Source organism: Carettochelys insculpta, chromosome 1 (genome assembly GCF_033958435.1).
Source record: "Carettochelys insculpta isolate YL-2023 chromosome 1, ASM3395843v1, whole genome shotgun sequence".
NCBI classification, from domain to species: Eukaryota; Metazoa; Chordata; order Testudines; family Carettochelyidae; genus Carettochelys; species Carettochelys insculpta.
Genome location: NC_134137.1, coordinates 55,095,570 through 55,113,764, shown reverse-complemented (window position 1 = coordinate 55,113,764; position 18,195 = coordinate 55,095,570). Strand labels below are relative to the sequence as shown.

The following is an 18,195-nucleotide window of genomic DNA, read 5'->3' as shown; positions in this document are numbered from 1 at the left end:
AGGGCTGGAAGGGACCTCAAGAGGTCATCAACTCCAGCCCCCTGCTTCAAGCAGGATCAACTCCAACTATGTCATCCCAGCCAGGACCTTGTCAAGCTGGGACTTAAAAACCTCTAAGGATGGAGAATCCACCACCTCTCTAGGCAACACATTCCAGTGCTTCACCACCCTCTTGGTGAAGTAGTCTTTCCTAAAATCTAACCTCCACCTCTCCTGTAACTTCAGCCCATTACCCCTTGTTCTGCTGTCTGTCACCACTGAGAACAGTTTCTCTCCATCCTTTTTAGAGCACCCTTTCAGGAAATTGAAGGCTGCCATTAAATCTCCCCTCAGTCTTCTCTTCTTAAACTAAATAAGCCCAAATCCTTCAGACTCTCCTCACAGGTCATGTGTTCCAGCCCCTTAATCATTTTTGATGCCATCCACAGCCAGCAGCCTGAGTCTCTCCCCAGGGTGCAGGGGTCTGAGCCACGCTGGGCCTCCAAGCCCAGCCCCAGCGGGCCAAATGCATGGAGCTGTCAGCGGGGAGAGGCTGCTGCTGCCTATAGGGGGTGCTCCTGCATGAGCAGCCAGGACAGGGCTGGGCTGGGAGCAGTTGCACAGAGCACGGCAGCCACATGAGCTGAATCCTGGTGTCCCCGTCAGCACCAGCCAGGAGGGCACCACAGTGAGCAGCACTGCCCAGGATGCACAGCCCCTGTGGCAGCGCAGTGCCTGGGTCCTTCCTGACTGGAAGCACAGCTGTGAGCACCAGTGGTTTTACTGCCACCTGTGGCACACCCAGTACAGCCCAGCAGGGACCCACCAGGTCGCCGCCTCCAGAACAGAGCCCAGGGCTGCTCGTGGTGCATCTCTGGGGCAGCCAGTGATTGCACTCTGTCAACAGCTCGTCTGAACAACGAGGCTGGTCAGGCCCATACCCAGTCCCAGGACAACTCAGTACTTCCAGCTCCTGAAGGTGCAGCTGCCCCTCCCCAGGCCACAGAATCATAGGTCTGGAAGGGACCTCAGGAGGTCATCTACTCCAGCCCCCGGCTTCAAGCAGGATCACCCCCACTAGGCCATCCCAGCCAGGAACTTGTCAAGCCAGGACTTAAAAACCTCAAGGGCTGGGGAATCCACCACCTCTCTAGGCAACGCATTCCAATGCTTCACCACCCTCCTGGTGAAGTAGTATTTCCTAATATCCAACCTACACATCTCCCTCTTCAGCTTCAGACCATTACTCCCTGTTCTGCCATCCGACACCACTGAGAACAGTTTCTCACCCTCCGCTTTAGAGCTCCCCTTCAGTAAGTTGAAGGCTGCTATTAAATCCCACCTAAGTCTTCTCTTTTGTAAACTAAACAAGCCCAAATCCCTCAGCCTATCCTCATAGGTCTTGTGCTCCAGCCCTTTAATCACTTTTGCTGCCCTCTGCTGAACCTGCTCCAGCAAATCCACATCCTTTTTATATTGAGGGGCCCAAAACTGGACACAATATTACAGATCTGGCCTCACCTGTGCCGAATAGAGGGGAATAACTCCTGTAGTAAGGTTCCCATCGCTAATGCCCCCAGGAGACTGGGCCGGAGCTCATGCAACGGGGGTTTCTGATCCTTGCTCCCAATCTCTAGGGCAGGGGGCAGCAGTTTTGCCAGCTGGCCCTCTGGGACAGTTAACCCCTCTGAGAGGGGTTAAGCCTGGGGATGGAGGGCAGGTTTGCGGGATAAGGGTGGTAAAGCTTGGAAATAGGGGCAGGCATGGAGGTTTGATAAGAACATTGCTACTCCCTGCATTTTTCTTGCCTTCATTTTCTCTCCAGCCCAGGGGGAAAGTAACTTGAACATTCTGATACAAATCATTGTGTGTGTGCTGTTCTTAAAAGAAGGGTAACAAAGTACAGATTGATATGATTTATTTATCAAGGTATCTCTCATATTCACTTGCTTTGAGGTTCTTGAAGTGTTCATTTTGTAACTGAATTTGAAAAAAATGGCTGTTCTCACTATTTTGGTTGCAGATGCCAAATGTTGGCAAAGGTCCCTGGGTTTTGTTGACAAAACCCTCTAATGTAGACATCGCCCCTTTGTGACGGTCTTCTCCAACAGATCTACTCACCAGAACCATGTCCTTTGTTAACTTGGGATAAGCAGCCAACTAAAGGAGAATCTTAATTAAACAATATTTGTGGCAATAACAAAATATACATATTTTGTAAATGCACCTGTGATAGACTGAGCTAAGTATTTACTACACTACATTAGTTTCAATTTCCTAAGGAATTTTCTTTAGTTTAAACACATTCTTTGGCATGGTACTGTGCAATACTATAATAAATACCCTTGGTGCCCACACACCCAGAGAAACAAATAATGATGCTCAGCAACCACAAATCACAACTATTTGGCAGGTCTGGAAATTAGCTGTTCAACATCTGGGAGAACAGTTTGGAGAGGGTGGAGCAAGTGACAGGGGCCTTCAAGGAAGACAAAGCCTTTACACTATGAGCTAAAAATCAAATTTATTAAAGTCCATTTCTTAACGCTGAGTTTTATCCATTCGATTCTGAGCATTTTCACCTTCCCACATGCTCTCCGCAAAATCGACTTATTGCTGCCACACACAAATCGAGTGCTGCAGCAGCGTGCTGGGAGAACCTATCCCACAGTTCCCTTACCCCCATAGCATTCTGTCTATTTTTCACTGGTGCATCATGGGAAAAAAGTGGCCTGCAAATAGATGTGGGTATCTGACATCTTCCCACATTTCATTCCCTTCTTTCCCCTGCCATGTTAAACAAGCATCTCTTTTTTTTTTTTTTTCCAGATGGGGGTCTGACTTGCCTTTATAAGAGATGTGCTTTTTATAATTGAGATGAAGAGAAGGGTAGTAAACCTGTCCCAGCCAACAGGTTTTTCAAAATGGGATGCAACAGCACTGAATCTTTGCAGGCTTGGATCTGGATTTAGACATCCTGGCAAAGACCCTTAAAATAACATGCTTAAGTAGACACAGGTGGTATACTGAAACTCAAATGAATCACTGAAACAGTAACAGCTTGGGATGGCTAAAAGACAGTGGACGTCTGACAGCCCCAAAAACTGTGACCGCCCAGGGAGACCCACACCTCCTCCCCTATTAGCAGCATACCTAGGCTTTGATTAATTTTGGCCCTGGATATGGATTTAGGCCTCCTGGAAAAGACAACCCTAAGCAGACACAGGTGCTATGCTGAAACTTGAATGAATCATTGAAACTGTTACAACTTGGGGTAGCTAAAAGACCCTCAAGGCTACAGCCACCACCCAAAAATCGTGTCTGTCCAGGGAGATTTCCCCCAAGCAGCTTAAACAACCCTGACTATAGCCAGCCTCTTTGGCCTTTGGATAAAGCTCATACAAAATAAAATTGGTCTGACAGGACAGCCACTCTAGTGACAAAGTACTTTTTTCTACTGACGGAAAATCGTGTCTGCCAAAAGGCGACATACCCCAGGCGGCTAAAAGAACTCAGACTACAGCCAGGTTTGGATCTGCCAAAAAAAGACCCTTAAGTACAAGAACATTCCTCACTGCGAGCCTTACCTCAAGAACTGTGGTAATTGTATAGCTACTACATTGCCTTCATAGAAACACGTATGGCTCGGGGTGGCTAGAAGACCCACAGCTACAGCAAGCACCCAAAAATCACAACTGCTGATTCCCCCAGGCAAATAAGAGACCCCAGAATACAGCCAGCACCTGAAAATCATGGCCGCTGACAGAGACATCCCCCGGGCAGCTGAAAGACCCCAGACTACAGCCAGCACCTGAAAATCATGACCTCCACCACACGCAAGCTGCCTGGCACCTTGCGCAGCACATCCTTTTATTGGTTCGGGGTCATGACACGTGATGCGGTTGGGTACAGGAAAGTTCCAGACTGTGTAGCACCTCCAAGAGGGGAAGAGATGCGGGGAGCAGGACAAAATGTAAGCGGAAGAAAAGAAGTTTCTCGTTTATGCACGACCCCCAGCCACAGACTAGCTGCCACGTGATGTGGGCGATGGAAAGTTCCAGAATGCATGGCACCTCTCAAGGAGGGAAGGGAGGGAATGTGGGGAGCAGGAGAAAATGTAAATGGCTGAAAAGAAGTTTCTCGTCCTACCAGCCAAGCACGACCCGCACCCACACCCTAGCTGACACATGGTACTGGAGATTGGCGCAGCAGCTGGCAGTGCAGGAAAAAAAGACAGTTAGCAGGGGTATACACAGAACCACAGACCCCACAGCCACACTACTAGCGAACAAAAAGAAAAAATATTTTTCAGCCTCTCATGACCGGACAGACATGGGCTTCCAAGTACCCAGTTGAAACAGTCTTCCTGTTGCCTAATTCTTCCGCTCCTGAGAGCAGTGGAGATGAAAGAGGCCAGAGCAGGGAACTGCGGGGCACTGTGGAGCACATAAGGGACAAGTCTGGAGGCTAATTCGATTTAAGGACATGGCAGGTCCTAACTACCCTTCATTCGGAATTTTAAATTTCAACTGAACACTTCACCTGTAAAGTAACTACAATATTAAGATTTCGATATGTCGATCTTAGTGCTCCATAAATTGAGCTAATGGAATTCACAGTGAGGACAGGCACTTGGAAAAATCACTAATTTAAAATTGATATAATCTCATAGTATAGACATAGTGGAAGAGCAAGGGCAGGGCCTCAGGGGAGGGGACAGAGCACGAGGTTGGTGGGGGTGTAACATCCCTCCCCCACCCCCCAGAAAACAATAGAAGTCACCATCTATGGTAATACCATTTAAAAAGGAACATTTTAATCCCAGAAACAGAAAGAGAAGAGCACATGAATCACAGAATTTATATTAACCACATTTCCACAAGAGAAAGAAAAAAGCTGCTAGTAGACTTTATGCAAATTGCTTGAAAGAAGCTTACCAGACTGTTGTTTCCACTTGACTGTCATTTAGTTGTCGATTGTCTAACTGGGCAAAGAGAGGAAAAAGAACCTGAATCCCTCCAATCGAATGAATTGCACTGTGAATTGAGTGGGTTACTATAGCTTTGACATCCTATATTAAAAAAAAAAAAAAAAAAAAGACAAAAAACGTTTCTCAGTTTTTGTTTTGTATTTTGCCACTATCACATGAACCACAGATACTGAATAGTCACAAACTAGTTACTAATTTCACTTCAAAGACAAATGTGGCAGCTGCTGATTTACTATGTTTTATTTTCTCTCAATTTAGTCTAAATGCTATGAAAAGAATCTCTTTTCATAACTTTAAGTCATCGAAATATGTAAACAAGCACCACAAAATTATATTTCACACAATCTATACAGGTAACCTGTACTGTAAGTTACCTGTGACCGTTTTTGCATACAAGATGTTACCAAAAATACTTTAAAAACTTTAACTCTATAATGTTTTAATTTGCTCAATTTTAATGTTAAATTGAACCTAATCAAACTTCTTGATTAAATTACCTGTGCTTCACTCAAAATGACTGGGCTGGAAAATAAAGCAAGCATTAAACCAATGGTCCAAAACATACCCCCTGTGATACACTACTGGTCCGTGCGTAAAACACACATTTCTTCAATGCATCATCAATCATTTTCGCTCATCAAAACACGTGGGAAAGTAGCAAGTAAAAAAGGATAGCTAACTCATTTTTAAGAGCAAACAAATGTTAATCTAGAGCTAAACAATGGTAAATGAAAATTCAATGGCAGCAGCATGCAGTATTATCATACAAATGATGTAGATTAGGCAGGGATCACAAAATTTCTGTGTTAGTAGATTTCGGCCTACACACGAGATACTTCTAGAGAAATACAGTTATATTTATACAGTGCTAAACATCACTAATCAGAAACAGACGTTCAACCAAACTTTGGCAGCCTGTATTGCTGTAAGCTCCATTAACAATATCATGAAAACAAATATAAACAAACCTGAAGCATAAGAGCGTGTGGAGAGTGTACAAAAATTGAAGGGTTTTCCTTTGGTGAGGATTCAAGGCATAGCTGAGCATCAGTAGCCTTAGCATTGTAAGTAAAGGCAATACTACTTGCAAGTTTCCCATCATACAGAACTTGTTTGTGGTGTTCAGCCAGATGAATGTCACTCTCAGATTTAAATTTGAAAGTACTCTGGGGAAAAAAAAGTGACTTGAAAAGTGTGTATTTTAAATGAATAATAAAAATTGCATGTCACAAACTCTATTTATTATATTATATGAAGGAAGAGCAGGTAAGCAATACAGAATCTATAATTAAACGACTTTTTTTCCCTGATGTTTTTTGAAACATTTTAATACATTTAAGACACAAGTTTACATCTTGAATTTATAACCTTTGGTAATGAAAAACTGATAAGGTGGGGAATCATTTTTGCACTCTAAAAGAACAAATCAAAGTATTTATTTCATTCTACTATTTGCATGCCATTTTACTCGTTTCATCTGGTATCATTTATTCTTCTTGACAGCAGCATTAATATTTTAATAGGCTGAAATTAATCTACATTCCAAAAAATGCATCATAAAAGGACATAAATCTATTAACAGTAATACAGTATACAGCATCTTACAAAATACCATCTATTTCAAGTTTTCTTTATTTAGGAAAATTCAAGTTTAATAATCTAAAATTTATTTATGTTACTTGTTCTTTATTTGTGAATCTCTATCTTTTTTTAGACTGGCAATCCATGTTAAATAAAGATAATTTTTCAGCATCACCAATCAATATCGCCATTACTGGATGAGAGCAGTAACCTAGTGACAGATGATGTAAGAAAAGCTGAAGTATTCATTGCTTTTTTTATCTCAGTCTTCATGGGCAAGGACAGCTCCCACACTAAGGTGGGATAATGCAGCGTGGGAAGGTAGAGGGCAGCTTTCAGTGGGGAAGGAACGAGTTAAGAGCTACCTAGAAAAACCAGATGTACACAAATCCATGGGTCTGGATTCAATGGACCCAAAGGTACTGAGGAAATAGTCAGACATCATTGCCAAGCTCTTGACCATTATCTTTGAAGACTCTTGGAGATCAGGAGAGATTCCGGATGACTGGAAAAAGGCAAATGTTGTGCCCATCTTTAAGAGAGGAAAGAAGGACGATCCAGAGAACTATAGACCAGTCAGCCTTACCTCAGTACCTGGGAAAATAACTGAAGGAATCCTTAAGGAATCCATTTGGGAGCACTGGAAAGAGGGGAGAGTGATCAAGAGTGGTAACATGGATTTACCAGAGGCAAGTCCTGCCAGACGGATCTGATTAGGTTCTATGATGAGGTAGAGTGGCTCTGTGGACATGGGGAAGCCAGTGGATATGATATACCTTGACTTCAGTACAGCTTTTGAGACAGTCTCCCACAAAATTCTTGCCCATAAGCTGAGGAAGTACGGATTGGATACATGGACTATAAGACGGAGTGAAAGCTGGCTTGACGGTTGGGCCCAATGGGTAGTGGTCAATGGCTCAATATCTGGATGGTGGTCAGTTTCAAGTGGAGTGCCCCAGGCTCGGTTCTGGGGCCAGTGTTTTGCAACACCTTTATTAATGACCTTGATAAGGGACTGTACTGCACCCTCAGCAAGTTTGCAGATGATACCAAGCTAGGGAGAGAAGTAGATATGTTGGTGGGTAGAGACAGGATCCAGAGTGATCTGGATAAATTGGAGGATTGGGCCAAAAGAAATCTGATGCGGTTCAACAAGAAGAACTGTAGAGTCCTGCTCCTGGGACAGAAGAATTCCAAGACATTTTTATAGGCTGGGGACCAACTGGCTAAGCAGCAGTACAGCGGAAACCAATCTAGGGATTATAGTGGATGAAAGGTGGGATATCAGTAAACACTGTGTTCTTGTAGCCAAGAAGGCCAATGGCATATTGGGGTGCATTAGGAGGAGCATTTCAAGCAGATCTAGAGAGGTTGCTGTTCCCCCCCATTCATCACTGGTGAGGCCACATCTAGAGTATTGCGTCCAGATTTGGACCCCCCAGGATACAAAGGATGCAGATGCACTGGAGCAGGTTCAGCAGAGGGCAATGAAAATTAAGGGGCTGGAGCACATGACCTATGGGGAGAGGCTGAGGGATTTGGACTTATTTAGTTTGCAGAAGAGAAGAGTGAGGGCTGATTTAATAGCAACCTTCAGATTTCTGAAGGGGTACTCTAAAAGGGATGGAGAGAAAATGTTCTCAGTGGTGACAGACAGCAGAACAAGGGGTAATGGGCTGAAGTTACAGAAGGAGAGGAGTAGTTTGTATTAGGAAAAACTAGTCCACCAGGAGGGTGGTGAAGCACTGGAATGTGTTGCCCAGGGAGGTGGTGGAATCTCCATCCCTAGAGGTTTTTAAGTCCTGGCTCGACATAGTCATGGCTGGGATGACTTAGTTGGGGTCGATCCTGCTTGGAGCAGGGGGCTGGACTCGATGACCTCTTGAGGTCCCTTCCAGCTCTGTGATTCTATAAGTTAAACCTTTCTTAAGGAACAACTGGAAATCTGTCTTGGTCTTACACTGTGATTCTTATTTGATTCAAAACATGTTTTCTGGCAACACTGTCAAACTGACCAAGTATGAAGAGATATGTTCATTTCCTTTTGCAACAAGTTGTCAGCTTTACTGGTCTTACTACTTTAGCATGCTATTACCATTTGACAGAGGCAGGAAGGCAAATAGTGGTACAACACAATACCCATAAAAATAAATAAATTGTTGGAAATTATTACCATTAAAGGAATACAGTTTTAATTTTAATTTAATGATTTCTAAAAATGTATGTTAAATCGGTTCCACAGGCTAAATAAAATGCATATTGTTGCAACTGCATAAAACCCAACCATATATGGCCTGTCACCATATGCAACTTTTTTACCACCACCTTCTGTCCTTCTCAATTTGTGCGATTCACACCTCCACATGAAAACAGCCTCAGCCAGTCTTGCATGCAATCATTAAATTGAAGAGCCTGTGTAATGCTGATAATGCTACCTAGACCTCATCAAATAATATACCTAGTTACATTACCCATGTACAAGGACCAATATTATGCTGAAATATGCACAGACGAAGATCAAAAGTGGATGATAAAGTTAATCAAAAAGGATGTTATTTCATCACATAGCACACATCACTATTGCATTTGAGATTTGATGAAACAGTGTGATTGGCAGTAAACTTATGAAACATTGTGATTAACTGTAAAGTTAATGATTTAATTTATTCATTTTATTTCATATATGAAATATTTTACTATTATTTCTGCAAAACCACAGATGAAAGGTGATTTTCACAAGATTTTTTTTTTTGTTACAGGATCATTACTCACAAATTCTTAGATTGAAGGTGTACACTAACTTTAGCATTCAATAATTATGACATAAGACTGTATACTGCAAATCCTTTGGCTATTTCTGTTATCAAAGAACAAAGACTGTCATTTAATCCAGCTAATTACTTTGCATTGTATGTTGCCTTCTTATGCAGTCATAATGTTGTCAGTCAACCAAAACGAAAATAATCACTTAAGAAGAACATCATTAACTTTAAAATCAATGGCCATGTCTACACTGCCCAGAAAGGGCATGCTAATGAGTGACGGAGAACATTCAAATGAGGCATGGATTTAAATATCTCACACTTCATTTGCATATTCCCATGAGATCGTGCTTCTGGGACAGCCTTTTCTGGAAGCAAAAGGAGCCATGTAGAGGGGGTTCCTTTGAAACAAAACCCCCCATTCCAGAAGAACTCTTTTCCTCAAGTATTCCCACTCCCTGATAAGTTTCCTGGCTCCTACAAGCAGAGGGGAGCTGGAAGCCAGGCTGCAGCCTGGTTCCCAGTTCCCCACCACTCTCAATTTCGACTTGTGTTAGGCGATTGTGATTTGTGTTTCTTGCACTAAGTCAGAGGTCTACTGAACAGTGTTTTTCAGATCCAATTATTTAGGTATGGTGATACCACCACTATGTTTTCTGCACAAATATTAAAAATAAGTAAGGTAGGTTCAGAATTCAAGATAGGAAAAGAAAATTCAAAATTATTTAGATAAGTTACATGACTTCAAAGCTGATGAAATGCATACTAGAAAGCTCAACAAGTTGATTGAGGACATATCTAAGCTATTAGCTATTGTCTTTAAAAAGATACAGTAGTTAGAAGAGATGCCAGAAACTGGAAAAGGACTAATTTATAAAATTTAAAAAGTGCTAATTTATATAAAGGAAAATAAGGACAATCCAGAGAATTACAGATCAATCATCTTAATTTCCATACCCAGAAAGATAATGAAGCAAATAATTAAGAAATCCATCTGCAAACATCTGGAAGATAATAAGGTGATAAGTAACAGTCAGCATGGATGTGTAGAGAACAAATCACGGCAAACCAACCAGAAAGCTATCTTTGATAACAAGCCTTGTGGATAATGGAAAAGCAGTAGAAAGGATATATCTAGACATCAGTAAGAGATCTCATACAATCTCACATGACCTCATTAACTATTTAAATAAAACCTACATGTAATTGCTATAATATGGGTGCATAACTGGTTAGATAATCATTCCTAGAGAGTAGTTCTCAATGTTTCACAGTCATGCTGGAAAGGTATAACAAGTGGGCTTCCACAAAGATCAGTTTTGGGACTGATTTTGTTCAATATTCATCAATGATTTAGATAATGACATAGAAAGTGCACTTATAGAAGTTGCTGATATCAAGCTGGGTGCAGTTGCAAGTGCACTGGAGGATAGGATTATAATTCAAAGTGATTTGGACAAATAGGTCAATAGGGTGACGTTCAATAAGGACAAATGCAAAATACTCCACTTAGGGAGGAACAATCAGTTGCACACATACAAAATGGAAAATGATTTCATAAAATCAAACACAGCAGAAAGGGTTCTAGGAGTCATAGTAGACCACGAGCTAAAATATGAGTCAATGGTGTGAAAATGTTACAAAAAAGCAAAAGCAGACATATATTAACAGGATTGTTGTGAGCAAGACAGAAGACAATTCTTTCTCTCCACTTTGTGCTAATCATGCCTCAACTAGAATATCGTGTCTAGTTTTGCAGACCAAAATTTAGGAAAGATGTAGATAAACTGGAAAAAGACCAGAGTTCTATTTCTCCAAGATAGTATTTGGAAGGTCCTCACTTCTTTGAGGGACTGTGAATGCATGAAGGTGATTTTTAAAGTATTCCATGTGAAGAATTAGCAAGCTATACCAGCTGCCTCATAGGTAAGCTAAACATGATCTACAGAACTATCCCAAATTGGGAATCAGATAACAATGCTATGTCCACAGGTAGTGTCTAATGAAAGTGTGACCTGAATGACACTGCTGCTTTGCACAGGTCGAAAGGAACATCTTTTTAGCTGCAAGCAAAAATAGAAAAACAAAAAGTCAAACAGACAAAAAAAGAAGCATAGAGTAAATCTTTAAAATAAAATGCATTCATGAGTCAGATAGTATGAAGACAACACAATGACACTTCCTCATTTTTGTCTGTTTATGACCAGGTTACAAGAAGATGTATTTTCTCTTCTTCCTTTTACATGAGGCGGCATGTGACTGGACTTTGAATCTTGAAGAAGAGCGGCTTGAAGGACAAATTGGGATTGAGGGAATAGTGTCAAGTGAAAAACAAGCACCATGACACTTTCATCCTGCATCACAGCCAGACTACTGAGACCTTGTGAGACAATGCCATTTACGTTTTTGACGGTAATTTACATTTAAATTGTGCCACTTAAGTGGCACTTACCAGTCATGCCACTTGAGGGATTCACTGCCCATATAATGCTGCAGAGATCCCAATGTCCAGTTTGGGGTAGGATGAAGCTGGAATAAGTAACGTCTTGGGTCCTGTATCAGAGGATAACATCACAGAGGTTTGTCTCTTTACCATCAATGATCCTACTGTGATTTGAGCTGCAGAAATTGGTATGACAATTGAACCTGGAGCCTTGTGAATCTCTTTCTTCTGGTGTGGTGCACATGCCTGACAGAATTTACTGAATGTGAGATATCTGACATCACCAGGCAAGAGGCATGCGTCCTGAAGCTCTTATTGGGTTCAGGCCTCAAAAGTCTCTGTAAAAGGTCAGATGGCTCTATGGTCAAGTGCAGAGCTATTTCTATTGAACTATATACGATAAGGTCTTAAGACAGACTAAAGAAAGGTCTAGTTCTGGGGATATGGGTCCTCTGAGATAGCACCAAAGGAAGTGATGTGAGAGGGAGGTACCTCCTTTGTAGTGGGGCAATGAAGCCACACTCACATGAGAACATGCATGCAACACCCCATCATTTTTTTTCAAGGCAGTTTCACAGCTCAATGCCAGCACCAGAGAAATCACACAAGTATGAATGCACAGAGATCTTCAAAGGAGTGAGGTGCTTCAAAATACCTTAGAGAAACAGAACTATATACTTCAGTAAATTCATTCATACTAAGTGTCAGGACTTTTTCTTTCACCAGTTACATGATCTGTACTATATGCTGTAAAATTATATTTTGGGTTCTGAAATCTATCACAAATGCCAGCAAGTTTAAACAATTCAGAGGGATTCACAAAAATTCCACTGTGCTCTCCAAGACTTCAGATTAGAGAAGGTCTTTATCTGTAACTTTGGGGGAAGTTTCCCACTTCACCTGGCTAGGCCAAAGACAAACATGTAAAAACCATTTAGCATTCTCCCAATATTATACTTCAGCTATTTAGGATATAGCCTCTTTTGGGTTTTATTTGGTTTCTTTTTTCTCTAATAATGCATTAGCAGTATGCTTTGTTTTACTGTATTTTATCGAGAAAGTAGTGTTACACCTCCCACCTACTATCAGTGGATTGAGATTAGAAGGATGCACCCACAGTAGTTTCAAATCTAAAATAAACCACAGTGAGAATGTTTTATATCATCATTGCATTCAAAAACGTTTACAGCTAAACACAAAATTCAAACACTGTATCAGAAATACCAGGAAGTCTTGCTGCCAAATTCTAGGTAAGGGCTTCTGAACAGTTAGCCATGATTACGACTAAGATTCTGTCACAGAGGTCCCAGAAAGTTGCAGATCCCAGAACCTCCAGTGACTTCCATGACATTGGGATGCCATGCAGGTGACCAGTCACTGCTGGCAGAAGCTCAGGCTCTGCAAGTGGTGGGGGACCATCCTGCATCTTCCCAGCAGCTGTGGGTGGCTGGACTTCCAATAATTACTAGCGTTCCCTGAGCTGCCCAGCTGTTGCAGCTGGTATGGATCTCCCTCCCCACCACTCACAGTTGCCAGCAGAGACAGCTGAGGGACCCAAAAGCTGCTTGATGGTGATTGGTAGGTCACCTCTGCCCAGATATCAGTGGCAGAGAAACCACAGAGGCTTGGGGGCCAAGAGCCCAGCATCCGTGGCTTATGGGTACTCCCCCATTCCCACAGCTCTCCTGCTGCTACATTTTGTCAGGGATTTTTTCATCCCTTGGGCATTGTCGTCCCTGTGAGTCACGGGAAACAAGCCTTTGGCCATAAAACATCAATGCAGGCACATGAAAAATCTGAAGTATCAAAGGCTGCTATTTAGCAGCGCCCCCCCCCCCCCCCGCCCCAAACAGTCACTCTGAGTCCGTTGGTTTCCCCGGTAACCTGAACTCATGAATTATTCATGATCAATGGTTCAAAATCATGGCCTCTCATTGGATAAACACCTGGGTTTCCAGAATTTTCTGAGGGTGAGAGGACCTGACTGAAAACAGGTGAATAGAACTCTTGTATTATAATCAAATCATGAATTATTCATAAGGACACTGTATATAAGCAGGAGCCACCCACAGTTCGGGGGCTCTTGGGAGTACGGCAAGGATCTGTGCCCCTGCACAGGGAGGTGTGGCTGCGAAAGCGGCGTCCACCAGTCCCTTAGGCCAGCTCTTAAGAGCGAAGAGCCTGAGCTGAAATCACTAGCAGCACTGCTTAACATCGCAGCGCCAAAGAGCTGAAATCACAGCGGCGCTCGCCACACCTCGGCAGTGCTTGCCAGAGCTGATTAAATCATCACAGCGCCTGGCCTACCTGAGTGGCCCGACTGGCACACAAGCAGCGCCGGCACACCAGCGCCACACCGGCCCCAAGCAACGCATTGCGTCAAGGAGCAGCAAGCAGGTCCCTCAGTCAAACCACCAGGTGGCAAACTGGCCCCCACTCTGGTGGGGGTACTGCGTACCGCGTACCTGGCGGCGTAACCAGGGGACCGCCAACACGTGACATCATCAACGCTCCCCAACACCGACGCTTGCTACGCCTACAGTGACACCTCATCTGGAAGTGACTTCTTTCACTGGACTGACAACAAAACATGTAAACTTGATCATTAGGCCCATGGCATAGCCCGGAGCCATACTACCAACTTTGACACTACACCTATATTTAAAGACACATACATCACTTTGGGTACCAGGACCCCTAGTAGGGGGACAGGGGTCATTCCCCTGCCGTGCCCTCGTCTGGGCCAAGGGGAGGGCAGTGCCCGGGGGCCTGACTTTAGGGCCAGGCCCGAAAACCCACATCTAAGAGAGAAAAATAACCTAATTTGGCACACTTAATTAATAATTTATCTTTATTTCCTTATAATAGTTATCGTTGTAGTTAATATGTAAGTGTTTTAAGTTTAGACCTGGTATTACATAATAGGATTGTTGTGGTGAAGGCTTTGCCTCCCATCATCCAAACTTACCTTTCAATTTGCCTTTCCCCTATCCTATCCTTTAAGCTTCAAGCACAGGCTGTGGGGCAATAGTATCCCAGTCTGTAGGTTGGCCTTGAGAGCAAATCCGGTGGGGGCTCCAAGGTTCTTCCATTTAGGTCGGAGTAGCGACCCGGTTGGGGATAGTGGGCGGGGAGTAGCGCCCCTGCCTCGTGCTGAAGAAGCATATAGATAAATATTTGAGGGTAGGGACTAGCAACCCTTGCCCGCACCTCTACGGAGGCAGCCATAAAGGCTTAAATACCTCTACCTTTTTCCTCAGATCTTACCCAGCTATAATCAACTATTTTGCCTTCCAGCTTAATAAAGAGCGTAATGCAGGTCATCACCATGGAACGGTTAATAATAGTAAGTCTTTAAGGCTTTTAGTTGACATAGGATTGGTTTTATTTATTAGTTGTTGTTCTTTGTTATATCCCTAAATAAACTGTTACTCTGTTTTACCTTTTAATCAGTGCCCACTCAGTCTTCGTTCTCCATGCCGGTCACTGCCTGCTGGGGGGGCGAAGAGCGATCTAGGTGGAGGTCACGTGCACTACCCCTGTCTCTCTCACTGGTGGGGGGTGGGGTGGGTCTGCAACACACTCCCTCCTTGAGGGCGGGTCTCCGAGGAGCCAGACAAATACCACGGGGAGCCTCGTTACCCGGTTGCATTGGCCGGGCGGCCCAGAGCGGGTCGTGAGAGGTTACCAATTCCCCACGACACATTTGTGAGAGACAGATTTCCCACCCCACAGTGCAGCAGGGGTTCCTCCCAACCACTGGGCAATTGGGTCCCTGCAGCTCTCAGCTACTGTGGAGAGGCTTAGAAAGGGTATTTGACCCTCCTTCCTTGCCATTTTGTCAGGAATGTTTTTCATAGAGGTCAGAGACAGGTGACAGCTTTTTGATTTACTTATTGCCTGTGATCGGTCCATGACTTATCAAAATAATCATGACAAAAATTCATAGCCTTAATCATTATGCCATGACAAGCGGCTGTTTAAGACCATTGCGGTCCCTTTGTGCAAGTGGACTCTAATTATATTGTCAGAGTTAATGCTAAGATTCAGTCTTGTGGATAACAGTTTTTACTTGTGTGTCCATAGTAGTTCCAATTAATATCATCACCTTCACTATAGTGAAAATTGATTTTCTTCACCTTATTTTCAGCCATAGGAATTGGAAAATAGTATGTTGGCAGGATGGCTGATTGAAGCTCCTGAGGTGACTAAGCTTTTCTCATCAGCTAATCAGGCAGATTGGCAAAAATACAGTTTTGTTTCCAATAAATGCGACAATCACACAAGTCACTTGGAAGACTCAACAATGTAGAGGGTTTACCAATACAGAACTCTCCCTTTTGGCAACCCTCCCACAAAACAGAAATTCAGAGACTTCCCAAGGCCTCTAAATATGAAATTTCTAGGTCTAACATACATTCAAATATTAGGTCACAAGATGCAGAGGAGCTAGGTTGTGAGGACTGATGATGTCTCTCTCATGAATTAACAGATATCTAAAGAGTTAGATCCCATGGGAAGGCAGACTGACATTCATAAGAGGCCTGGAAAACAGAACTATCTGGGCCAATTGAGTGTGATGGCCTCGTCAAGATTAATTTTTTTAAAACTTGAGAGCGCAGAGGAATGGGAGGCAAGGTATACTTCAAGTGATCTGTCCAGGTTAGCATCACTCTTGGAATTTTGGCTTAGTGCTGCTCTGGAGTAGAGGACATTTAACTTTATGTTTGACAGGAAAACAAATTCCAAGATTCCCCACCACATGAAGTTAAATTTCATTGAAAACAGAACTGTGTATTTCCCAGTCCAGATGTGTGAATATGTACTTTCTCAGATGTTCCACCAGAGAATTCACAGTACCCAGAAGGTATGTTTATTCAAGTGTGATCTGGTGACTGATGAATCAATTCCATAAACTCACTGCCTCAGTACACAGGGGGAGAGATTGCACTTCACCCTGCTGTTTGCCAGTACCTGAACGTGACTGAATAAAGTGACGGGGAGATATGCATTGCTGCCTAGGCGAACTACCCTCAGTTCCAGGAGACTGATATGCATTAGGGTCACAGTACCACATGTGCAGTTGTGACCGGCCAACTGAGCTCCTCATCCTATAAGGAATGCATTTGTAATTATGGTTGCATCAGTTGCTGTCAGGATGAAAGTTACACCATCTTTTGCCTGTTTGTGTTTTATTCACCATATGAAAGAGGCTTTGACCTTTTCAGCAACTGTTACATTAATGTTGTATCTGTCCAGTAGATGGACCAGGGGTCAGCAACCCCCAGCATGGGTGCGAAGTGTGGCACACAAGCCGATTTTCATTGGCACGCAAGGCAGAAGTTCAGCCCCACCCCCCTCTGCCATGCAGCTGGGAGCTAGCTCAAACCCATGCCACCTGTGGGTTAACAAATACAAACTAATACTACCAACCACCACCTAAATGGTAAAGCTCTGCATCTTTATTAATGACGCTGATGTAAGTAAGACTATTAATGACTTCAAAAAGTATCACTAGCTCACAGACAATACATAGAGGTCAAAAGGTCAAATTTTGTTACGTCGCCTCAGAAAGGTTGCTGACCCTTGACATAAACAGACCTGAGTCAGGCTTGTAGGCAATGGAGGTTAAGTCTGGTGAATAATGCTTTTATATATATGGTCTAACAAGAAACAGACTGACTGTGTTGCAAGATCTGAGAATGATCTGATGTGTCAGGCTGATCATGGCCTGAAATCGGTCCATGTGAAGGTAGACCTTCACTGGCAATTAATGTAGGCTTGAGCATATGAAATCTATAGTTCTAGTGGGAGAGCGAATTTTTCTTTACACAGATCCTTCAGGATGTCAGTAGATGCAATAAGAACAGGGATGTCAACTGTATCTCCTGTCTTGAGTTGTCCAAATAGAGTCAGCTGTCCACCCACGGGAAAACAGCACTGCTGTCATATGTCAACTGTGCCCTAACTAAAGAGAAGACCTTTGCAGAATCTGAGTAGTTCCCAGACCAAATGGGGTATTCTGAACTGGTAGTGCTTTCATCATATCCCAAATATCAGAAAATTTCTGTGGGACATTAAATAGCCACATAAAGTAAGCGTCTTTTATGCTGCAGCTTGAAAACCATGCATTTGCATCTAGGCAGCGAGTTATTGCCAGTGTCACCACGCTGAAGTTTGATTTCTGAATAAAGGTGCTTAGGTGACAAATCTAAAGTTGGTCTCCACACTCCATTTGCCTAAGGAACTAAGAAAAATAGGAGATCAAAACTTACCTTGATGTTGGGATGGTACTGTTTCATTGTACCTCACTAAAGGAGAGAGTCAGTTTCCTGATCAAGTATTTCCCCTGAGAGTGGGCCCTGAAAAAGGACCTGGAAAAGGGGGGTGTAGTGGACACATGAGAAACAATTGTGTAACTGGGCTGGATGAACTCTAGA

The 18,195-nt window shown here is 43.1% G+C and overlaps 1 protein-coding gene across 8 annotated transcripts in view; it reads right to left on the bottom strand.

Moving 5' to 3' along the window:
• Positions 1-18,195, bottom strand: part of NBEA (neurobeachin) — a 776,083-nt gene that overhangs the window by 608,362 nt on the left and 149,526 nt on the right. For all 8 annotated transcript variants that reach the window (XM_074986506.1, XM_074986516.1, XM_074986543.1 and 5 more), the window contains exons 9-10: positions 5,938-6,135; positions 4,917-5,050 (exon numbers count right to left, since the gene is read on the bottom strand). In XM_074986506.1, the coding sequence (XP_074842607.1) occupies positions 4,917-5,050; positions 5,938-6,135 (332 nt within the window). The remainder of the gene's footprint in view (positions 1-4,916; positions 5,051-5,937; positions 6,136-18,195) is intronic.